The 18,446-nt window shown below is 41.2% G+C and overlaps 2 protein-coding genes across 3 annotated transcripts in view; one reads left to right on the forward strand and one right to left on the reverse strand.

The window, feature by feature from the left end:
- The window catches only part of dipk2ab (divergent protein kinase domain 2Ab), a 35,727-nt gene extending 24,109 nt beyond the window's left edge, over positions 1-11,618 (reverse strand). The window contains exons 1-2 of the mRNA XM_034706669.1: positions 11,086-11,618; positions 2,364-3,237 (exon numbers count right to left, since the gene is read on the reverse strand). Of these exons, the coding sequence (XP_034562560.1) occupies positions 2,364-3,017 (654 nt within the window). The 5' untranslated portion in view covers positions 3,018-3,237; positions 11,086-11,618. The remainder of the gene's footprint in view (positions 1-2,363; positions 3,238-11,085) is intronic.
- Positions 11,619-14,052: 2,434 nt separating this feature from the next.
- The window catches only part of LOC117829207 (sodium/hydrogen exchanger 9-like), a 104,781-nt gene continuing 100,387 nt past the window's right edge, over positions 14,053-18,446 (forward strand). Inside the window, exons 1-2 of one of the 2 annotated variants that reach the window (XM_034706799.1) lie at positions 14,053-14,251; positions 15,289-15,497. In XM_034706799.1, the coding sequence (XP_034562690.1) occupies positions 14,101-14,251; positions 15,289-15,497 (360 nt within the window). In that variant the 5' untranslated portion in view covers positions 14,053-14,100. The remainder of the gene's footprint in view (positions 14,252-15,288; positions 15,498-18,446) is intronic. The other variant, XM_034706800.1, reaches the window with a different exon arrangement.

An 18,446-nucleotide genomic window follows, 5' to 3' on the forward strand; every position in this document is an offset into this window, starting at 1 on the left:
CCTGGTGGTGAAGCTTTCAGCAGTGTGTCTGCCCCCTGGTGGCTGGCTGCAGTATAGGTAAAAAAAATCCGTCTCCCCATTCATTTGAATGGGGGAGCAGTCAAACTTTAAAAAGAAATACACGTCGCACGAATGTTTCTCACATCCGTATGCTGTGGTGATATGTAGTTAGTATTTGACTGTTTTGTGTTCAAGGCCTCTTTTTCCTGAAAAGTTTCTTTTTCGTTAGTTATTAGAGTTTGAAAAACGGGGTTTTACTTCCGGGTTTCCTTTGATTCACAGCCGCCGTAGAGGGAAACTTCTAAGGACACAGCGTCTTATGACGCTACGCTCTAGGGCGGAGCTCTTTACAGTGGCTTCACAGGCTCTGGCTGCACAATGGCAGTGCCCAGGAGCGGGATTTTTTGGCTTCAGAACCGTACAACGGGAAGAGGCGGAGCAACGCTGTCCATTTTTATTTACAGTCTATGATTCAAACATATTCACACACCTCTGAACAACAGAGGGAGCATTTCGGGGTTCACTGTCTTGCTCAAGGACACTTCAGCATGTGACTGCCGGAGCTGGGATCAAACCCCCAACCTTCTGATTGATAGACGACTGACTCTACCCACTGAGCCACAGCCGCCCGCAACATCAGTAATGTACAATGTCTGCACACAAAGTTTCTCAGTGGTCCGTTGATAAGGTCCAGACCTTTTTGGGATCTAGTGGCTGATGATTGGGATTGTTGTGTTTGTGTTGCGTTCAAAATGACGTGAATGCGCAGCTGTGTTATGACGACCCCGCACGCCATGAGTCGTTACTCGGGCTGGGGGAAAAGGTACCCAAACCGAGTAGGGCTGGAACGGTGCAGTGGAAAAGGGCCAAAAGATAAGGATTGTGAGGGAGAGGGGGGATTCAACCAGCCTCTGAACTGGGGCATAATGGCATTAAAAACAGTGATGGAATTATCCGGAGTTTGTGGAGCGTACACATGCAGAGGGGGAAATATAGGGGGGCTGACACAGATAGAAGAAAGCTTTAGAAAGACAGAAAAGAAAGAGAAAAGGGAAAAAGGGGGGCGGGGGGCGGGGAAGGGACCACACTTGGCTAATCAGATTTTATAGATTGACCAGACTAAAAGGCTGATCTGGCCTTTTGTCCTCAGAAACGCCTGGAGGTGTGCAGGCCTATGTTTCACAGGAGGGGGGGTTGGAGGTCAGAGTAAGTTATTGAATGTCTACACGGGCCGTGACCATTGTTGTTCTGTCCCCTCACGAGACAAAGTCAATGCCAGATTGAAATTGGAATTGATTGGCTGCTTGCAAACCAGTGACAAAGAGGATGTGGGTAGTGCTTCAATGAAATACAGTCGGCTGCTTTGACATGCAGAAGTACGGGGTCGAAGAGGGTTACGCTTTAACTTCTTACCTAACGCCAAAGGAAGATTAAGAGAGATCATTTTGACTTTGACAGAATGTATCGTTTGTTAATTTACTCCAAGTCGATTTAGAATGTCTAACGTTGCCGTATTCTGTCACAGCCTCATTAAATGTTAACGACAGAAGCTTCAAAAAGGGATTTTTAAAACATTTTCTTTTTGTCAGTTGTAAATTTCAACTAAATGTTGTTGTTTTTTTATTAGAACCCTGAAAGAGATGCAGTAATCTAGGTCAGAAACTAAAAAGAAGCATTTATTTTTGAAAAGATTTGCTGAAGGATCAAGAATATCTATTCTGATACCACGTAGAGGCCCCGTAAGAGATCCCTCGGTATGCTGTCTCCCACAAAAGACCAGACTCCGGTGGACACAGACGTATATTAAAATTAAAAACAACTTGGACCATTTACAGATGCATCTTTGAATAATTCAAAACTGCCCTACATATAGTGTTAAATATGCAGTATTGCCGCCAGCCAAAATCTCTCATCTTTTGGGAGGCCACAGCTTTCAAACCCCTCTCTAGTCTTAAGTAGAGGAATCTTCGTGCTCCAGAAAGCGGACGTTGAGTCTGGATGTAGCCTCGAGTTTAGGGAGGGTGTAATGGCTTGTCTCAGATCTATGGAGGAGGAAGGAAAAGGGAGGATTCCCACCCTGTAATTTACTGGGGGCTTTGTGGGCCAACACCCTGGCTTGCTTTATAATGATGCTCTTATTCGCTGTGGCAAAGGTAATCCAGGAACCGTGCCTTATCAACTGTTATGAAAACAGCCGGTGCTGAGGATCAGCTACCAGGCACCTCTTTCTCAAAAGAGGATATTTTCTTCATACAAAAATAAAGCAGCAACCTTTAAAGCCTCATATGGCATCACATACACGTTACTTGAACCAGAGGCTGCGCTGACAAACACATGATAATGAAAAGAGGTTAAAGTAGTACCTGTAGCACAAGCGGTTCCGGGTTGAATGCCAGGGTCATAAGCAGCTGCATTCTCTCCGTGTCCTTGAGGTTCTTTAGCAGGAAGCTGCCTGAGTCTTTGGTCTCAGCGTACCTGCGGACCACCCGATCCAGCAGCCTCTGAGAGGGGCAGTGCACCAAGTCCGACCAGCCCTCCACCACCTCTGGTGTGAGCAGCCGCACGTCCCCGTTGATCCTTGCGAACTCAGTCTTGTACATTGCCTGAATGAGGTCGCAGCGCGGCCTGCCTGTGGCTCTCTTGCAGATTTTCTGGTCTATCTCGGCCAGCTCCTGGTTGGAGCCGAGCCGTTTGAGTACCACACGCCGGGTCCCCTCCCTGGGCTCGCCGTACTGAGCGAAGTAAACATTCTTGACATTGAAAACGTCCAGGAATCTTAGTCGACCCCATGTCTCAAAGGATACCTGGCCGTTCATGAATTTTCTGCACCAGCTGGTGCCAAAGCAGGCGGGACACTTGTTGAGGTTGATGAAGCGTCTGTCCGTGAGCTCATTCTTCTGGAAGGAGGCGAACAGGTTGTGGGTGTTCATCAACAAGATGACAAACAATCCCACCACCAGCAAGAGTTTCAGACAGCGGTACAGGCGGCCCAGTTTGAGAGGCAGGAAGCGCAGCATGATGGGGACAGGATAGGGGCAGGGGGGGTTCTTGAGGGCCAGGGGGGACGATCGTCAGGGGGATTACCTCAGCACCTCTCCGTCATGGCGTACCAGGGCAGCTTCTAAAGTGGCAGGCAGGGGCGAGGTTGGCACAGCTGCCCCGTGCCAGTCTCTGGCAGGGGCCGGTGAGTCATGTTCTCCCTCCTCTGTGTTTGTGTGCAACCTTGAGCCAGCAGGCCTGAAATCAAGCAAAGAAAGACAGAGAAAAGAGAGAGGAGAACTCGTTACAACAGGGCAAATAAAAAAGCTACATTTCATAACACCAAAATTGGCCCTTTTAGACCTTGATAACAGCTGAAAAAAGGTGTGTTTAATCCATCTTCTGCTGGGCTTGCAACTTAAACATCCAAGTCCTAGCTTGCAATACTTCCAATAAAACAAAAAGCACTTTCTCTGGCATATGAAATTGTCTCACAAATCTGAGTTGCCTGGGTCATTTGAGAGATTTCATTACTTTTTTTGAGCAGAAATGAGATGGCCCACCGCCAATGCAATAAACTTGCCTGTGCCTGTTTGAGCTCTTCCTCTTTGGGAATTCATTTCTTGTATACTTCCCCAGTATGGGATAAATAAAAGTATGGAAACAGACAAAACAAAGTGTCAGTGATCAAATTAAGAGGAAATGTACAACATCCTCTCCGAGTTTAAATAAAATGTGCTGCACTCTGAGGAGGATTCCTCACAGGACCGTCCTCTGTAGCTACAGAAGTATCCATCACTTTTCACTTGCATGCACGGCAACATAACCTGCTGCCTGAGTGCCTGAACAGTTACACTGAGCTCTGAAAACCTTGATTCTTTCTTCTTCTTCTTGCTTCAAATGCAGAAATCAAGAGAAGAGAATCACGCTGTGCGTAGTTTAACCTTTGATCAGAGTTGGCCTGCTTCGTTTTAATCACGCTTTGAAGTTGCTTCTTTGAAAATGGCTGGTGTCACTAAAATAACGTTGGTTGTGGTGGTGGGGGGGCTGCGGATAACTCCATTAGGCATATCGATGTCAGCCGAGGAGGGAATGGTGAGAACTAAAGCGTGGAAGAGAGAGAGAGAGAGAGAGAGAGAGAGAGAGAGAGAGAGAGAGAGAGAGAGAGAGACAACAATCTGAGCTCAACAAAGCTCTCTGAAGCCTCTCAAGCCCCCTGTACTCTAACCCATGATGAAGACATGTTAGACCCCCCAATCAGCTTTTTAGAGATGAGTCTTGTAAGTCGTCTAAGTGGCTTTAAGAAAGACAATGACTCAGGCCATGCAAATTAGCCATCCCCAATTAGAGCTCATTAGGACATGCCTATTAGGACAGCCGACTTGAGAGGGCATGGCTAACGAGCAGGCACAGTACTGTGATTAGTGCGCGTGTCGATGAGTTCCTTGCATTTCGCTTCTCAGATCGAAGCGGAGGAGATCCAGATAGACACAGGGGCTGGAGGCTGCCAAAAACAGCAGCAATTGTGAGGGCTGCACGGCTGTGGAGTGTCAGATAAGACGCTGCATGCACTACTTCTTCTTACCTGACGAGTCTGTCTGAAAATACCTTGAGCAGATCAGGGCCAACGTCCCGACTCCCTAATGTAAAAATAGACTGTATCCAAACAGGCCAACTACAGACAGCTACTCCTTCTTTTCTCTTTTGTTTAAGGGAAACACAATTATGAATCATGCCTTTTTACCTCTTTTGTCAACACATTCCTCAAACAATGTGACTCAACAGTGAGCTCTGCACCATAAATAGTACGTGGATAATGAGAGTCGCAGACTTACTTTCCATCTTTGGAGCAGAACTTGAACTCACATTGTTTTTAAACAGATGCTGTATGCATTGATAAATAGATACTGTATCTCTCAATTGAGGGTGTCACAAAAGGAGTTTTTTAACTGTGAAAGAAACATAAAGATCCACACATTTGTCTTTTAGAGGACATTTTGAATCTACAACTTCATCACCACTTCACCATGTCAGAATCTAAGCATCGCAAGGAGAATATTCTTCATACATTTAGTCAAACTTCAACAGCAGTGAACTAAAAGCCAACAACATCTTCGTCATATCTTTTCAGTACGAGTTAAAAGGGACCACCAAATTATTCAATTTCAACAAATACTTGTATAAAAACAAGGGGTGGGAATTGATAAGATTTGATCAATGTCAATGCCATTGTCGATTCTGCTTATCAATCCAATTCCTTATCAATTCTCCTAACGATTCCAGAGTATTTTTTTGAGGGGAAATAAAATAGTTCTACACAGTCTTCCTCACCAAAAGGAACCATTTTATTTTTTCCAAAATTATGTCTGCATAAGACTGAACATGAACATATTCAACTTGAACATACTGAACAATAGGTTGACCTCATTTTGGCGGCATGAGTCCAGACGTGGCCCCTCATGCCTTGATGAAAAGACTTTGAATTTGGAGAGGAAAAACGTTTTTCCTCCAGGGGTAATCGCGGAGGTACTTTACACGCTCTAGGTGCCTCATTTTCAGCCACGTGAGTCTGGACGTGGCCCCCGGAGGAAAATACTTTGAATTTGGAGAGGAAAATGCTTTTCCTCTTTTTTTATTTCTAAAATTATGTCTGCACAAGACTGAACATGAACATATTCAACTTGAACATACTGAACAATAGGTTGACATCATTTTCGGCGGTGTGAGTCCAGACGTGGACCCTCAAACCTGAGGGAAAGCGCCCAGACTCCGAAAGGGGAGAGGTAGGCGGGGGTTCGCCTCCCCGACACGAACATGATCCCATGGAACCTTTCTCCACTTCGGCCTTCGACGCAAACCCCAAGCTTCGAGGCCGAGTCGACAAATGCTTCATCATATTTGAGGTATTTGCACCTTTACATGGGATGACAGCGTTACACTGATTGCACACGGCATTGTTCTCATCTCTTTTACTAAAACAGAGCCACGCTTTAGACCGCTTCTTCCTCTCAATGTTTCCTCGTGGTTGAAGGAGTTCTGCGTCGCAGAGTGTGTGACGTAATGCAACTTACCCTGATGTGACGTGACGTTGTGCTGGGGAATAAATCGCTAAGAAGAATCGCTAACATTTGAGGAGTGCAATTCCAATGGAATTGATCAATTGGAACCGGTTCTAAGTGGGATCCGGCTTTCGATTCCCACCTCTATGCTAAAGAAACATAGAGATCCACACCTTTGTCTTTTAGAGGACACTCTTTGAATCTACAACTTCATCACCACATCACCATGTCAGAATCTAAGCGACGCAAGAAGAATATTCTTCATACATTTAGTCAAACTTCAACAGCAGTGTACTAAAAGCCAACAACATCTTGGTCATATCTTTTCAGCATGAGTTAAAAGGGACCACCAAATTATTCCATTTCAACAAATACTTCTTTAAAAACTAGGAAAAGGAGATGTATCAGGAGACACCAATTAAAGCAACAAATTCTGAATGACTAAGGAGAACAACTTCAACTGGAGCCAGAAGGAAGCTTTCCTTCTACAGAAGGGGGCGAGAGGAGGTTGTTGCTCGAGGGTAAAGCTCAATATCCCGTTGCTATACGATCTCGATTCAAGTGCCATTTAGCATTTGACACAGGCAGTCACGGCTGCACTCTTGGCTGGGGAGAATCTCGGGAGCAGATTTGAGATTTAACTCGGATCAGCAAAGGGCTCAAAGAGGACGAAACACAACCTCAGCCAGGCCTGCGAGGTGATCACCTCTTCATCCCCCTTTTTAAAGAAAGAGACAGACAGCGAGAGAGAGAAAGAGAGGCAGGGCAGGCTGGAACAAGCCCTGGATCGAGACCTGGTCACTGCGGAGTAATGAGATGCATGAGCTGGCGGCAGAGACGAGGAGGATACATAGCTTTTTACCTGCTCTCCAGAGAAAGTGTTCTGCCTCAGTTACCTGTGGAACATTACCTGGATAAGAGGAGCCACTATACTAATCACTAACTGGAAGAATGGAAAACATACTGGAGTATTCATTTTGTAAATAAGAGACAACGACAAGGCTTAAATGCTAAATTTGTTGACAATAAAATGTAAAATCTGTCACAGATGGCTTATCCTTGATCCTGCACTTTTTTAGCATGAGGCAGGCAAGAATTAGAATTGAAATGCTTTAAGACTTTAGAGTTTTTATCGCCTGCTGTTGCTGCTGCTTCACACAGAATAATTGTGTGAATGAGGCCAAAACATTCAGCTTTATTGGAAGGATGGCATGGTCATTTACGACGGGGATGTTTTTCCCTGGTAATTACACCACTAGACTGCTTCTTGTGAATTTTATGCCTGCGTATTCCGCTTTATTTCCCTCCCTCGCTGTCTGTTATCGCAGAGTTATTTAACAGGACAGTCACAGAGGGAAAACAAGCTGCATGGAGAAGGTTGCTTACTCAGGTTTTGACATGGTTAAAGTTAACTTGAAGCCCCAAATTACAGCCAGATGCTTTGTATTCCAACACAGATGTTACCCGCTGGAATAGAGGGCCAGTGAAATTTAAAGCAGTGTTTTCTTTCAGATGAACCTCATTGTGCCCACAGAAAACTTGTTTTAAATTAACCCCCCTCCTCCTCCTCTTCCTCCTCCTCCTCTTCTGTTCCTCCCCTGCGGTGCCTCCACGAGAGCGAGGGATGCACAACAGCAAGAGAAAAACCCCCTATTTAGAATAAGCACCAAATTACCCCTCGCCGTCTCACAGACCCGCTGCAAAAAACTAGGGGGAAAGAAAGTTTTTTTGGACATACTTCGTCTACAAAGTACTGTGGTGAAGGCTTAGAAAGAAAAAGAGGGCAAATCAAAGGATGCCTGACTCCTCATGCATGGGAGATGAGTCTCGCATTCGAAATGTTCCAAGTTTGGCAGATGTTAAAAGCCGCAAAATGGCTCATTACTGGGACAAAAAAAAGGCCCGAGATAAAGCAATAGGCCCCATGTTGGCTTAAAACAGAATGACAAAGGTCGAGACAGACGGAGAAGACATGGTAATATCCTAATATTTCAACTTTTTATTAAACTTAGATTCTGACAGAATAACCCTGATAAGACAGAGCGGGGTTGAAAAGGAAATTTCTTTCTTGAATAATCTTCTGCACGGCTCATTGTGCGAAAACTGGTTTCAGATAATACAGCACGGGGGCAAAGCTACTCGCAGGCTAACCCATTTCCTTCACTGCACCTGAGGCTAAACTTCATTATGATATAATGAAGTCAAGCCACACATGAACATGCCTGATTAACTCCACTGCAAATGCAAAAAGAGGGTGCAAAGAAGAAGTGGCTGGAATGGAGTGGAGGAGTTTGAAAAAAACAGAGAGAAGCCTTTCCCGATGTATAGCTGACAGAGAGCAAGGTGAGGGGGACTCTGAGTTATTCCTCTTGTAATGGAAATGAACGGGGAAGAGATCACTTAAAAAGCAGAGTGCAAGTTCGCCATCTCTGTGAATGGACTCGCACAAACGTGAACCTGTCAACCCCCTCGAGACCGCATCATCACCAAACCCCTTCCCCAAGCTCAGAAAAAGCCTCTTCCTCTCTGACCCCCCCCCCCCCCATTGCAACGTGCGGCGGCTCTCGCTGGAGAGAGGAACTACTGTTGCCAAGGTTATCGACTGTGGGAGTCAATAATGTTTGATCACAAAAACATTCAGCCACAGCCGGGTTGCCTCAGTACAGCAAACACGGACACAATGATGGATAGATATGAATGACTCCTACATTCACATACCTAATGGAAAAAAATTTGAATAATCATAATACGAGCACCAATTAGCGGCATCCCAACATGAAGTCATGTAAGTCCATTTATCTCTGGTGCAGAAGAGGTTTTAATGAGAATATCAATGGTGTCTGTTCTGCGCCAAACTGCCTCAGCTGTTTTAAAGGACTCACTTGTCCCGGGAAGGAAGACTTGCTCTGGATTCTTCAGCACACATTTTTCCCTTAATTTAAGCAGCTGCACATTTCAGTCATCGCCATGACTCTTGTGAGAGTTTGAAAAGTTGTCACACGTGTAAATCTTCGTTAATGCGTCTTCTAAAGTGAAGTAGCACCAGAACTCATTATAACAACCTATCAAAATGTCTTCAGCGTAAACAAATGGGATCCACCGCACGAGTGATTAAAATGACGACCTGACGGGTATTTATTACTCCACCAAAGATCATCTTTAAATTAATGTGGCTCCACCTGTCGCAGGATGTTTTATCCAAGTATGATTGTTTGAGCGTGGAGGTCAAAAACACAAAATATGCCCCTCCTCTGGGAGCTTTTAGGCTACAATTACAAGACGTCCCCCTGCTGAGCGCTGAGAAACATTCAAATCAACCACCAGCAGAATGTCTTAAGTGCATCAGTCTGTTTTCATAGTTCCCTCGCCGACTAACCTTGCAGAAACGGCTTCACAATTAGTCTCATGATAGGGAAAAATTAATTCTAAGCAGCACATTCTATTCATTAGACTGTAAAGAGAAAGTCCTTAGAACTTATAATAGGCTAAGGCTTTTTTTTTTTTTTTAGGACTTAACAGTTAGGCTTTAATCTGTTTTCCCTAGAAGAAATCAAGGGCATAAGTCCACAAAGAGCGTGCAATCGCAGAGATCTCATGGTCAAGTCAATTTAGCTTTTATCCCAAATTGTGCTTTTATTTTCAGAGCCTCCAGTCTGACGGGGAGATGCTCAACCAGCTGCTCTCTTACATGAACAAGGAGAACAAAACAAATCAATCCAGATCATGTTGGTCAAGTGCAAACCTGTCGAGGTAGCATTGTGTTTAGAATGCGTACCAAATGGGGAAGAAATGACTTTAATGCAACTGTATTTTCTTCATTCAAACAGAGAGAGTATGTTAAAGGTGTACGTGAATACTGCGTTATCACCACCTGCTTGTTTAATACATTGGTTACGCTCCAAAGCACTTTATTGGATTTTATTAGGTTGTGTTCAGGTACCTGCAGAACAGATAAGACGACGGTCATTTTGAGATGCCAATGATACTACCAGCTCTATTCGCAGTAATGTTAAACTTCCTGTCACAGTTCAGCAGATGAAGGAGCTTGTTTGTAAAAGGAAGCATTTGATCTCAGCATTTAAGTGACACTCTCAATGTTAGGCATCATCTTATTGGACTCTAACGTTTTTGATGTATTGTCCTCTTACAGCCGAGGCTAGTGTTGTAGTCAAGACCACATCGAGACCAGAGTGCACCAAAGACAAGACCAAGACATTTAGGGGTCAAGACCAAGAGCATATATATATATATGAAAAAACATCATGATGAGAGTTAACAAAATAAAAGACTGCTGTTTATTCTATTTAAGTTTGCTTTAAATACTGGCTGCGCAGGATTGTTTTGTTGAGCCTTTCTTTTTCTCATTAGTTGTGCATTTAGATAATATTTGTAGTGAGAGAGTGCATCAGTTGTGGTCTCCACCGGTCTTGATCTGCCCAGTCCGAGACCGAGACAAGACAGAGACCATATACATCAATGAAAAAACATCATGATGAGAGTTAACAAAATAACAGACTTCTGTTTATTCTATTTAAGTTTGCTTTAAATACAATTGACAGCAACAAACAAGGTTTGGTTTTGTATTTTCTACCTTTCCTTTGACTCCTTAAGATTCATTTTGGTCATCATTAGTTAAACTTTACCTTTAGATGAGAGTTAAAACTGAGTTTTCTGTTGCCTGTGATTTCAGGAGAGGTAGGGGGTCGTAGCAGTATACTGGCTGCGCAGGATTGCTTTGTTGAGCCTTTCTTTTTCTCATTAGTTGTGTGCATTTTTTAGTTCCTTTAGATGATATTTGTAGTGTTTTTATCTGATGGGTTATAGGTATTGACAGAGTGCATCAGTTGTGGTCTCCACCGGTCTTGATCTGCCCAGTCCGAGACCGAGACCTTAAATAAGTGGTCTCGAGATCTCAAATACGACAACACTATCAAAGGCAGTTGAATAAATGCTTTAAAGTTCACATTTAATTCATATAAAGCCAGTTCATTCCATGTGAGGTCTAGTTCAGAGTGCAGCAGTGATAAGAAACAAGTGTGAAACAAACCTGTGTGACTTTTCCTCTCTTGGATTGTAGTAGAAATGCTTTAGCGCTCACTTCTTATCATTCTTCAAAGTTGCGTTTCCTCACGATGCGGGCGACGGACCCTTCAAATCACCGCCCACAGTATGTAAGCCGAAAACAGCCTCTCTTCGAAAGGTCGACGAAGATCTCTATCATGCAAACTCACACGGGCTTCCCATGTCTAGCTCCTAGGTACCTAGCCAGCTAGCCTGCTAGCTGCAGGAATAAACAGTTGTGTTGTCGAGTCTTAACTCTTCATATACCGGCTGTTTCCGACCGGACGACGCGGTCCTCTTCACAGAGGGCAACAACGTGTGTGTTGTCCGTTAACGTCCATATCTGTCCTCTTATCAGGAGTCCCTTTGTAGTCGCGGGGGATTGTCTTTTTTCTTCTCCTTTCTCAGAGGCAGCGGCAGCTCACTCCTCTCCAACACCACAATGGGTTCTGTCTCCACTCTTTTCAACACCAACCTCTTTAGGCTTTACGACATCCGCTGTCCGTTTGCGGCAGCAGTTGCTAAGCGACTGTTCTAATATTGTCTCGTCTGAAACACCGCCCCCAGTGCAAAGTTTGACAAGATATCTATTTTTTTCTCTTCCTTCAACAGAGTGTGTGAACAAACTATGACCCTAACCTCTAACTATAACAATGATAATGCACGAAATTAATGTGGTTGGAAAACCTGCTTTATTAAAGTATTGTTATAGCTATGTTACCTTGTATTATATAATTATCTTGCTATATTATATTATGTTACATGTTACCCATATTTCTTTATTATGTATTTGTATTATTTTAATCATTATTATTTGAATAATTGCTTTAACACATATTTATCTATTTATTTCTTGTATTCATCTGATCTTGTTCAAGCTACCTTATTTTTAACTTTTCTTTCCACTATTACTTATTTTACTGATTTTATTTTATTTTTCCGTATTTTATTTATAATCATGCCTTTTATAATTTTACCATTGCTGTTGTTTTCTGTCTCTCTGTTATACTGTGAAGCACTTTGGGCTGCATGTTTTTATGTATGAAAGGTGCTATATAAATAAAGTTGAGTTGAGTATTATATTGCTTAATCTGTCATTACCAACTATAATCCCACCATGTCAACCTGTCACTACTGAAACATTTTTTAATACTGTCTGTAATTACTGCTATTTAATCCATTTTTAACATTTGTATTTATCTAAATTCCATTTGTAACATTGTTTATATCTGAATTGTATTCTATCTTTATCTATTTTCATTTTTACTTATTTTATTTTACTAATCAAAACGTTTTCTTGATTATACTTATGTCTGGGGATCAATAAAGTTATGTTTTATCTTATCTTATCTTATCTTATCTTGTAAGACAGTGAAGTTATACTGATCAACTGGACACATATCATTGCTAGGTTGCGTAGTCATCATTACCTAACCAAAATCAGAGAGGGTAATTAAACTGAATTCATTATTAAGAAAGGATCACCCCGTGGAGATAACACAATTGAGACAAAGGGAACGCTAAGGCAACTGTCTATAAATATTTAATTGGGTTGCAAGGCTGCAGCATCCTCATAAATGAAAAAAAAAAACGTTGTTTTCTACATCAAACAACAAAATAAGTCAATATGGTGGATGACTTTACATCAGCATTTGCAGCTTCAACTGAGGGAACTTTAGTGTTTGACTTGGAACACATGAAGTGTCTTATCATGTGTACTCAAGCATTTTTAACAAGTTTTATAAATAGTTTTTTATGTAACAATCAGAATACGTCATTTCCCTAACACCAAACGACCGATTGAATAAATAGCTTCTAAGTAAGGAATATGATTAATTCACACACAGTCAAGGGACAGTGAGTGAACGTTAACTGAGTTGGCCCAATGGACCTCACATGCATTAGTTTGTGTTTACTGCCACCTGCTGGAATACTCTGGGCCGACAACCACTGACTGGTGCGTTCAAGTACTCGGGAACATCACGCAGATATGTTTAGAGAAGACAACAATGACACTGTCCCGCTGATATTCTATGTGATTTGAAGTTGTTTTGATTTATTTTCTCAAAGCAAATTATACACATCTTTCCAGCAAAACAACCACAAAAGACAATACGAAAATACTGCAATAAAGTGCAATACTTTGATTTCCAGTGCAATACCTCATAACCATGTGCAATATTGTAATTTATTCCATAACATATCTTATTATTATATCCATCTACTACATGTGCACTCTGGCTTAGGCTAATTTAACGTATTTCATGTCTTTACAGTACTTCTACATCTTCTTTGTACAGATAGTATTTTTATTTTTATTTAGAATTTCTGGATTTGTGTTAAGGTTTCTATATTTATTGTCCTTACTGTCTTGTTGTGTCCTTACTGTCTTGTTGTTAAGTACCAGTGTTCCATTCACCACGTCGAATTCCTTGTGTGTGCAAGCTCACCTGGCAATAAAACTTTCTTGAATCTTGAATCTTGTGTTTTTGATCAATTTAAATAAATTACAGAGACTTAAAATGAACTGATTATGATATAAAGAAAGTATTAGGCTAGGTGAAGGACCCAGATAATTCAAGTGTAATGTTTGTGACTACACTGGTCAATATTTTATATTTTTTTTCAAGAAGTTGAATGATAAAATTTAATTTGGCAATTAAATTACCTTGATTTTCTAAAACATTTGCTGTAGTAGGCTACTGAAATATTTGTATGGCTATTTTGTCTTTTTGAACCATACGCCTGTATTACGCTTCATTAGTGTAATTTATCCCCATAGCTTAATTTTGAATATATTGCAACCGGATAATAATAATGATGCTGTTTTCTATAAATGGCGGCAGAGCTGTAGTGCCACTTCCACCAGAAAACCCGAGATTTCCGAGTAGTTCTAAAGGCAGCACGAGCAAGTGCTGCTGATGCGGATGTTGCTGCTGCTGCTGCTGCTGACATGAATACAAAAAGTTTGTTTCCGAGAAATGTTACCTGAGCTTTGAAGATGACGAGCCCTGTGAAGCACAGACACGATAATACAGCAGTAATGTTGCTTGCTGCTGTTGGCTTGGCACTCATTACCATTCTCAGTGTGTGGAAGTTAAAACAATTTAAATATAGACTTATACATGAAACTGGCGGTGCAATGTTTTATGGTAAGTAGCTTTGGCTGATAACGTACTTAGGGGAGGCAGAATACGGAAGCAACACTGTGACTCAGGTTAAAAAAATCTGAACACAAGTTTACAAAAATAAGAGATTTGGTCTTAAAATGTGTATATCATAGTTATATTAACACATTTTGCTTAATCCAGTAATTGTATTGGCATATAAGAGTGTTAGATCTATGTCTAGTGTAAGTCAGATGAAGTTAAAGCTCCTATGAGGATTTTTTTTCTGGTTATAAAACAGACTGATATAAACAGTGATCCCTTTAGTGAGATTCAAAACCACATGAGACCATCAGTGACAAGGTTGGTTATTTCAGTATCATTCATTTTAGTACCTGAAACAACAGCTGCATGGGAGGTGTCTTGAAAAATTATTATAAAAATGCTGCTCGAAGTGCTTCTCTTTTCATACCTTTCCATTTTCCACAACATGTTCATCACCTTGTCTGACACCTACCCTGTGGTGGCTGTTTCAGGGATTAAATTACTCGATAAAGATAATAAATCAGTATGAAGACGGTGATCTTTGCCTTTGTAGACCACAGAAAGATACAAGTATTGAATTTCAGTCTGTTTCAAAACACGAAAAACTCCTCACATGAGCTTTAAAGATGTGAATATTTTACAAGAATGATACATGGTTGACTTGCTAACAGTAGGTGGTGGTTTGTTATGCTAATAACTGAATACATGTTGAATTCAAATCAACCTTTTTTTGGTTTACTGTTATGCCAAGGTTACATCAACTCTAAGGTAGCCCCCAAGCTCCAACAAGCATTACATCTGATTCATACAATATTTAATGGAAGGTGGTTTCACCAATGTTACATCACTGTAACGGCATGTAATATAGATAAACTTCATATATTGTAATTTTTCAGTGCTTCTTGTCACCATAAGGTGTACACATTTTTCAAAGAAGCTGCAAAATGATTGTATCTGTTGGAATCATTTCATCAAAGTGGTTTGATTTTTACAACAGCAAGCTTTATTCTTTGATTTTTCTTCCCCCCCCTCTGCAGGTATGCTGGTTGGGTTGACAGTCAGATACTTGTCATCTGAGTCAGAAGGACATCTGGTCAACATGGAGACTGTGTACACTTGTGGTGGACTCAACAGCACTCCTCACATCTTGACGATCAACGTGACGTCTCACTCTCTCTGTTTTAGACACATTGGAAAGGTCAACGGAAGATGCCCGACGGTCTCAACCCCTCATATGGTAACCATGGTGATTACATTTTGACTTGCACTGCTAGTACACTTTACAGAGGTGAGTGTTTTCTGTGGATAGGTGCTGCAGTGAAAACTAGTGAAAACATTTGCTTCAAAGGGCTGCATGATCGATACTGCACAGGGAAGCACAAGAAGACGCTGCATCATACAAAATGTTCTCCTTTGGTCTAATATTGTTTCATTCCACTCTAATATTTGTCTTTATATCCCTTCCTTTGATCACATCTATACTCGGTCCCTTGTGTACGCTGCTTATTTACATCAACAGTGTCCTCTAATGCTGCTCACTTATTGGTTTTCCTCTGAATTACTTGCACGGTCTGTTTGTTATTAAGGAAGCAAGAAAGAGGTGGAACCGAGAGATAGTGGGCTGCAGAGCAATTTAACCTATATTAGGGATTTATTAAGGAACAGCAGAGATAACAGCTTCAGATGTGCTGCAAGGACAAGAGGAAATTACAAGGCAACTAAGCACAGACAGCAATAAACAAACTATATACTAAGACTGTTGTAGAAGAAATAAAGCAACAGAAAGAGCTGATCAATGAACCCAAAGTGCTCTACGCTCAATTTCTCAAAATTACATTCCTGCCAATAAACTTTGAACACCATTAAAAACAAATGCTGTTTTCCTTGTATCGTTAACATAAAGAACCTCCCACAGTGATATACTCTCTCAATGGCCAGATGGGAAGATGTGAGATAAGCAGGTAATCTCAACATGTACTGCAGCTTCTTCCTCTTAAACAGAGACATGGCTGTCAAAGTGCATGACATAAAAGGAACATAATGGATGTGAACATATTTTAAAATCACAAAACTCTGTGCAAATAAGAAATCAGTTGCACTTTGTCATTACAGAGATGCACTTTGCATATGCTTTTATTGTCAGCCTTTAGGCAAATTAACCTTACTGACTTGAAAGTGGTCTGGTGGGAGCAGTTGTTGATCTGTGGTTTATTCTCTCATGACTTAAAGATCTAACATCATTACTAACCAATATAACACTTTGATGAATAATGTAAGTTAAAGCTACTGTGAGGAGAGTTTGACTGGTTATGAAACAGACTTTAAAATAGTATTGATGCCTCTTTATGGGCAAACAAGAACATCAGTGTTCAAGTTTATTATTCTTATAAAGAATCTGAAACTGCTCCCACAGGGTAGGTGTCAGAAAAGGTGTTAAACAGTACCCAGGTGAAGCGGGATATTTTAAAAATATGTTACATCTATGGCAAAGATTTGCAAGATTTTGACTGTTAAAAGACATAAGGATGAGATATTTTGTTAATAGGACAAAATCATTCTAATAGAGGGTGCCACAATTGACACAAACCAAAAGATTCTCAAAGGAGCTTTAAGATAGTAGAATATACTCCATAAGGTAGAGCAGGGGTTCCCAAACTTTTCAGTCCGCGACCCCCAAATTAAAGGTGCCAAAGACTCACGACCTCCACTGTCCCTCAAAGTGATTTGACATGGCTTCATTTAGCTGGTCTGTAGAAAATTAGCCTACCTATATGAACATGTGGTTGTGTGTACTGTGCCTTTATGAATTAACCTGCTGCTACTGATGCTTTGGATAATTAACTGTTCACTAACTCTAAACTTAGGAGTCAACTGGCAAAAAGAAAGGCAGAAAACTCATAACATTTTCTATATTCAAGGTTTTATTTCAAGTTTAGCTACTATCTTTGTAGATATTTTTTACTATAATGGGTAAATTGTACTATTTTTAGATAACAAAAAAAAAATTCAGGAAGACATCTCATGACCCCCCATTGGGTCCTGACCCACTCTTTGGGAACCCCTGAGGTAGAGAGTATGCTTTGAATCCTGTATTTCAAATGAGATATTTGGTTGTTTTTTTAATAACATTCATATTCCTAAAAATACAAACAATTAGTTAAACAAAACAATATTTGGATACTCATAATTTTCATTTTTAATAAGTTAAAAGCTCTTATGTCCAATATGAATATGACTTTAATAACTGCCAAGCCTTGAGATGGGCCTTTGGTTTTCCTTTTGATGTCATTGCTCTAGCTTGGGTTTTTATTTCAGTGATACTATTAGAGAAGCTTGGCAAACCAAAGAAATCTCTACACGAGCCAGGGATTCACCCATGTTGGACAAGCAGAGGAAGAAGTGAAATGAGCATATCTGAAAATATAATTCCTAATCCCAGAGCAACATTTAAACCCGAGAGCGGGTGAGCAAGCGAACCATGAACCTTGCAAATCATCCAGACCAAGTGTAACTCTTCACTAATGGCTTGGACTCTTTGGCCCCTTTGAATGCTGGGGTCTCATTAGTAAACCAGCAGAGGCTACCACAAAGGCCATTACATCGGTCTGCCCGTTCTGTGTAGCCTTCCCGCCATTAAGTCTGATACATATGGGGGACCTAGCAGGGTGAGATAAGGATTTCACTGCATTACTGAGTCCATTACGTGCCACCGGGGAGTAAGGCATTAAAGTTTGTGGTCTGATTAAATTTAGTGCAGCTCGGCTGAAGAGGCAATTAGTGTGTACAACACACCTCCATCTTTGACTGTGTGGTGCAGGTGGTCCTCGGAATAAAACCCCATGCATTTCAGTTATTTATTTATGACGCTGTCTGTATTTGTCTCTTTTATGTCGTTTTAAATTAGTCATGTACAGCCTGCACCGACGAAAAAATTCATAGCTATTGTGTTGTGTGGTTAACTGCAGCTGCAAGAAGGTAATTTATATTGAAAAAAAGGACATAGTAGCTGGATGAATAAAGCAATTTGTCACCCTAGCAACCACTTCACATGTGAATTACTGGAAAACCATGGTTACTATAAAACTATTCAGAGGGCTTTCAAGCATGAGAAATAATAATTAAACCTACTGTGAGGAGTTTTTAACTTGTTATGAAACAGGCTTAAAAATAGTACGGCTGACTCTCTATGAACCAC

The sequence above is a fragment of the Notolabrus celidotus genome, chromosome 17, assembly GCF_009762535.1.
Source record: "Notolabrus celidotus isolate fNotCel1 chromosome 17, fNotCel1.pri, whole genome shotgun sequence".
In the NCBI taxonomy this organism is placed as follows: Eukaryota; Metazoa; Chordata; class Actinopteri; order Labriformes; family Labridae; genus Notolabrus; species Notolabrus celidotus.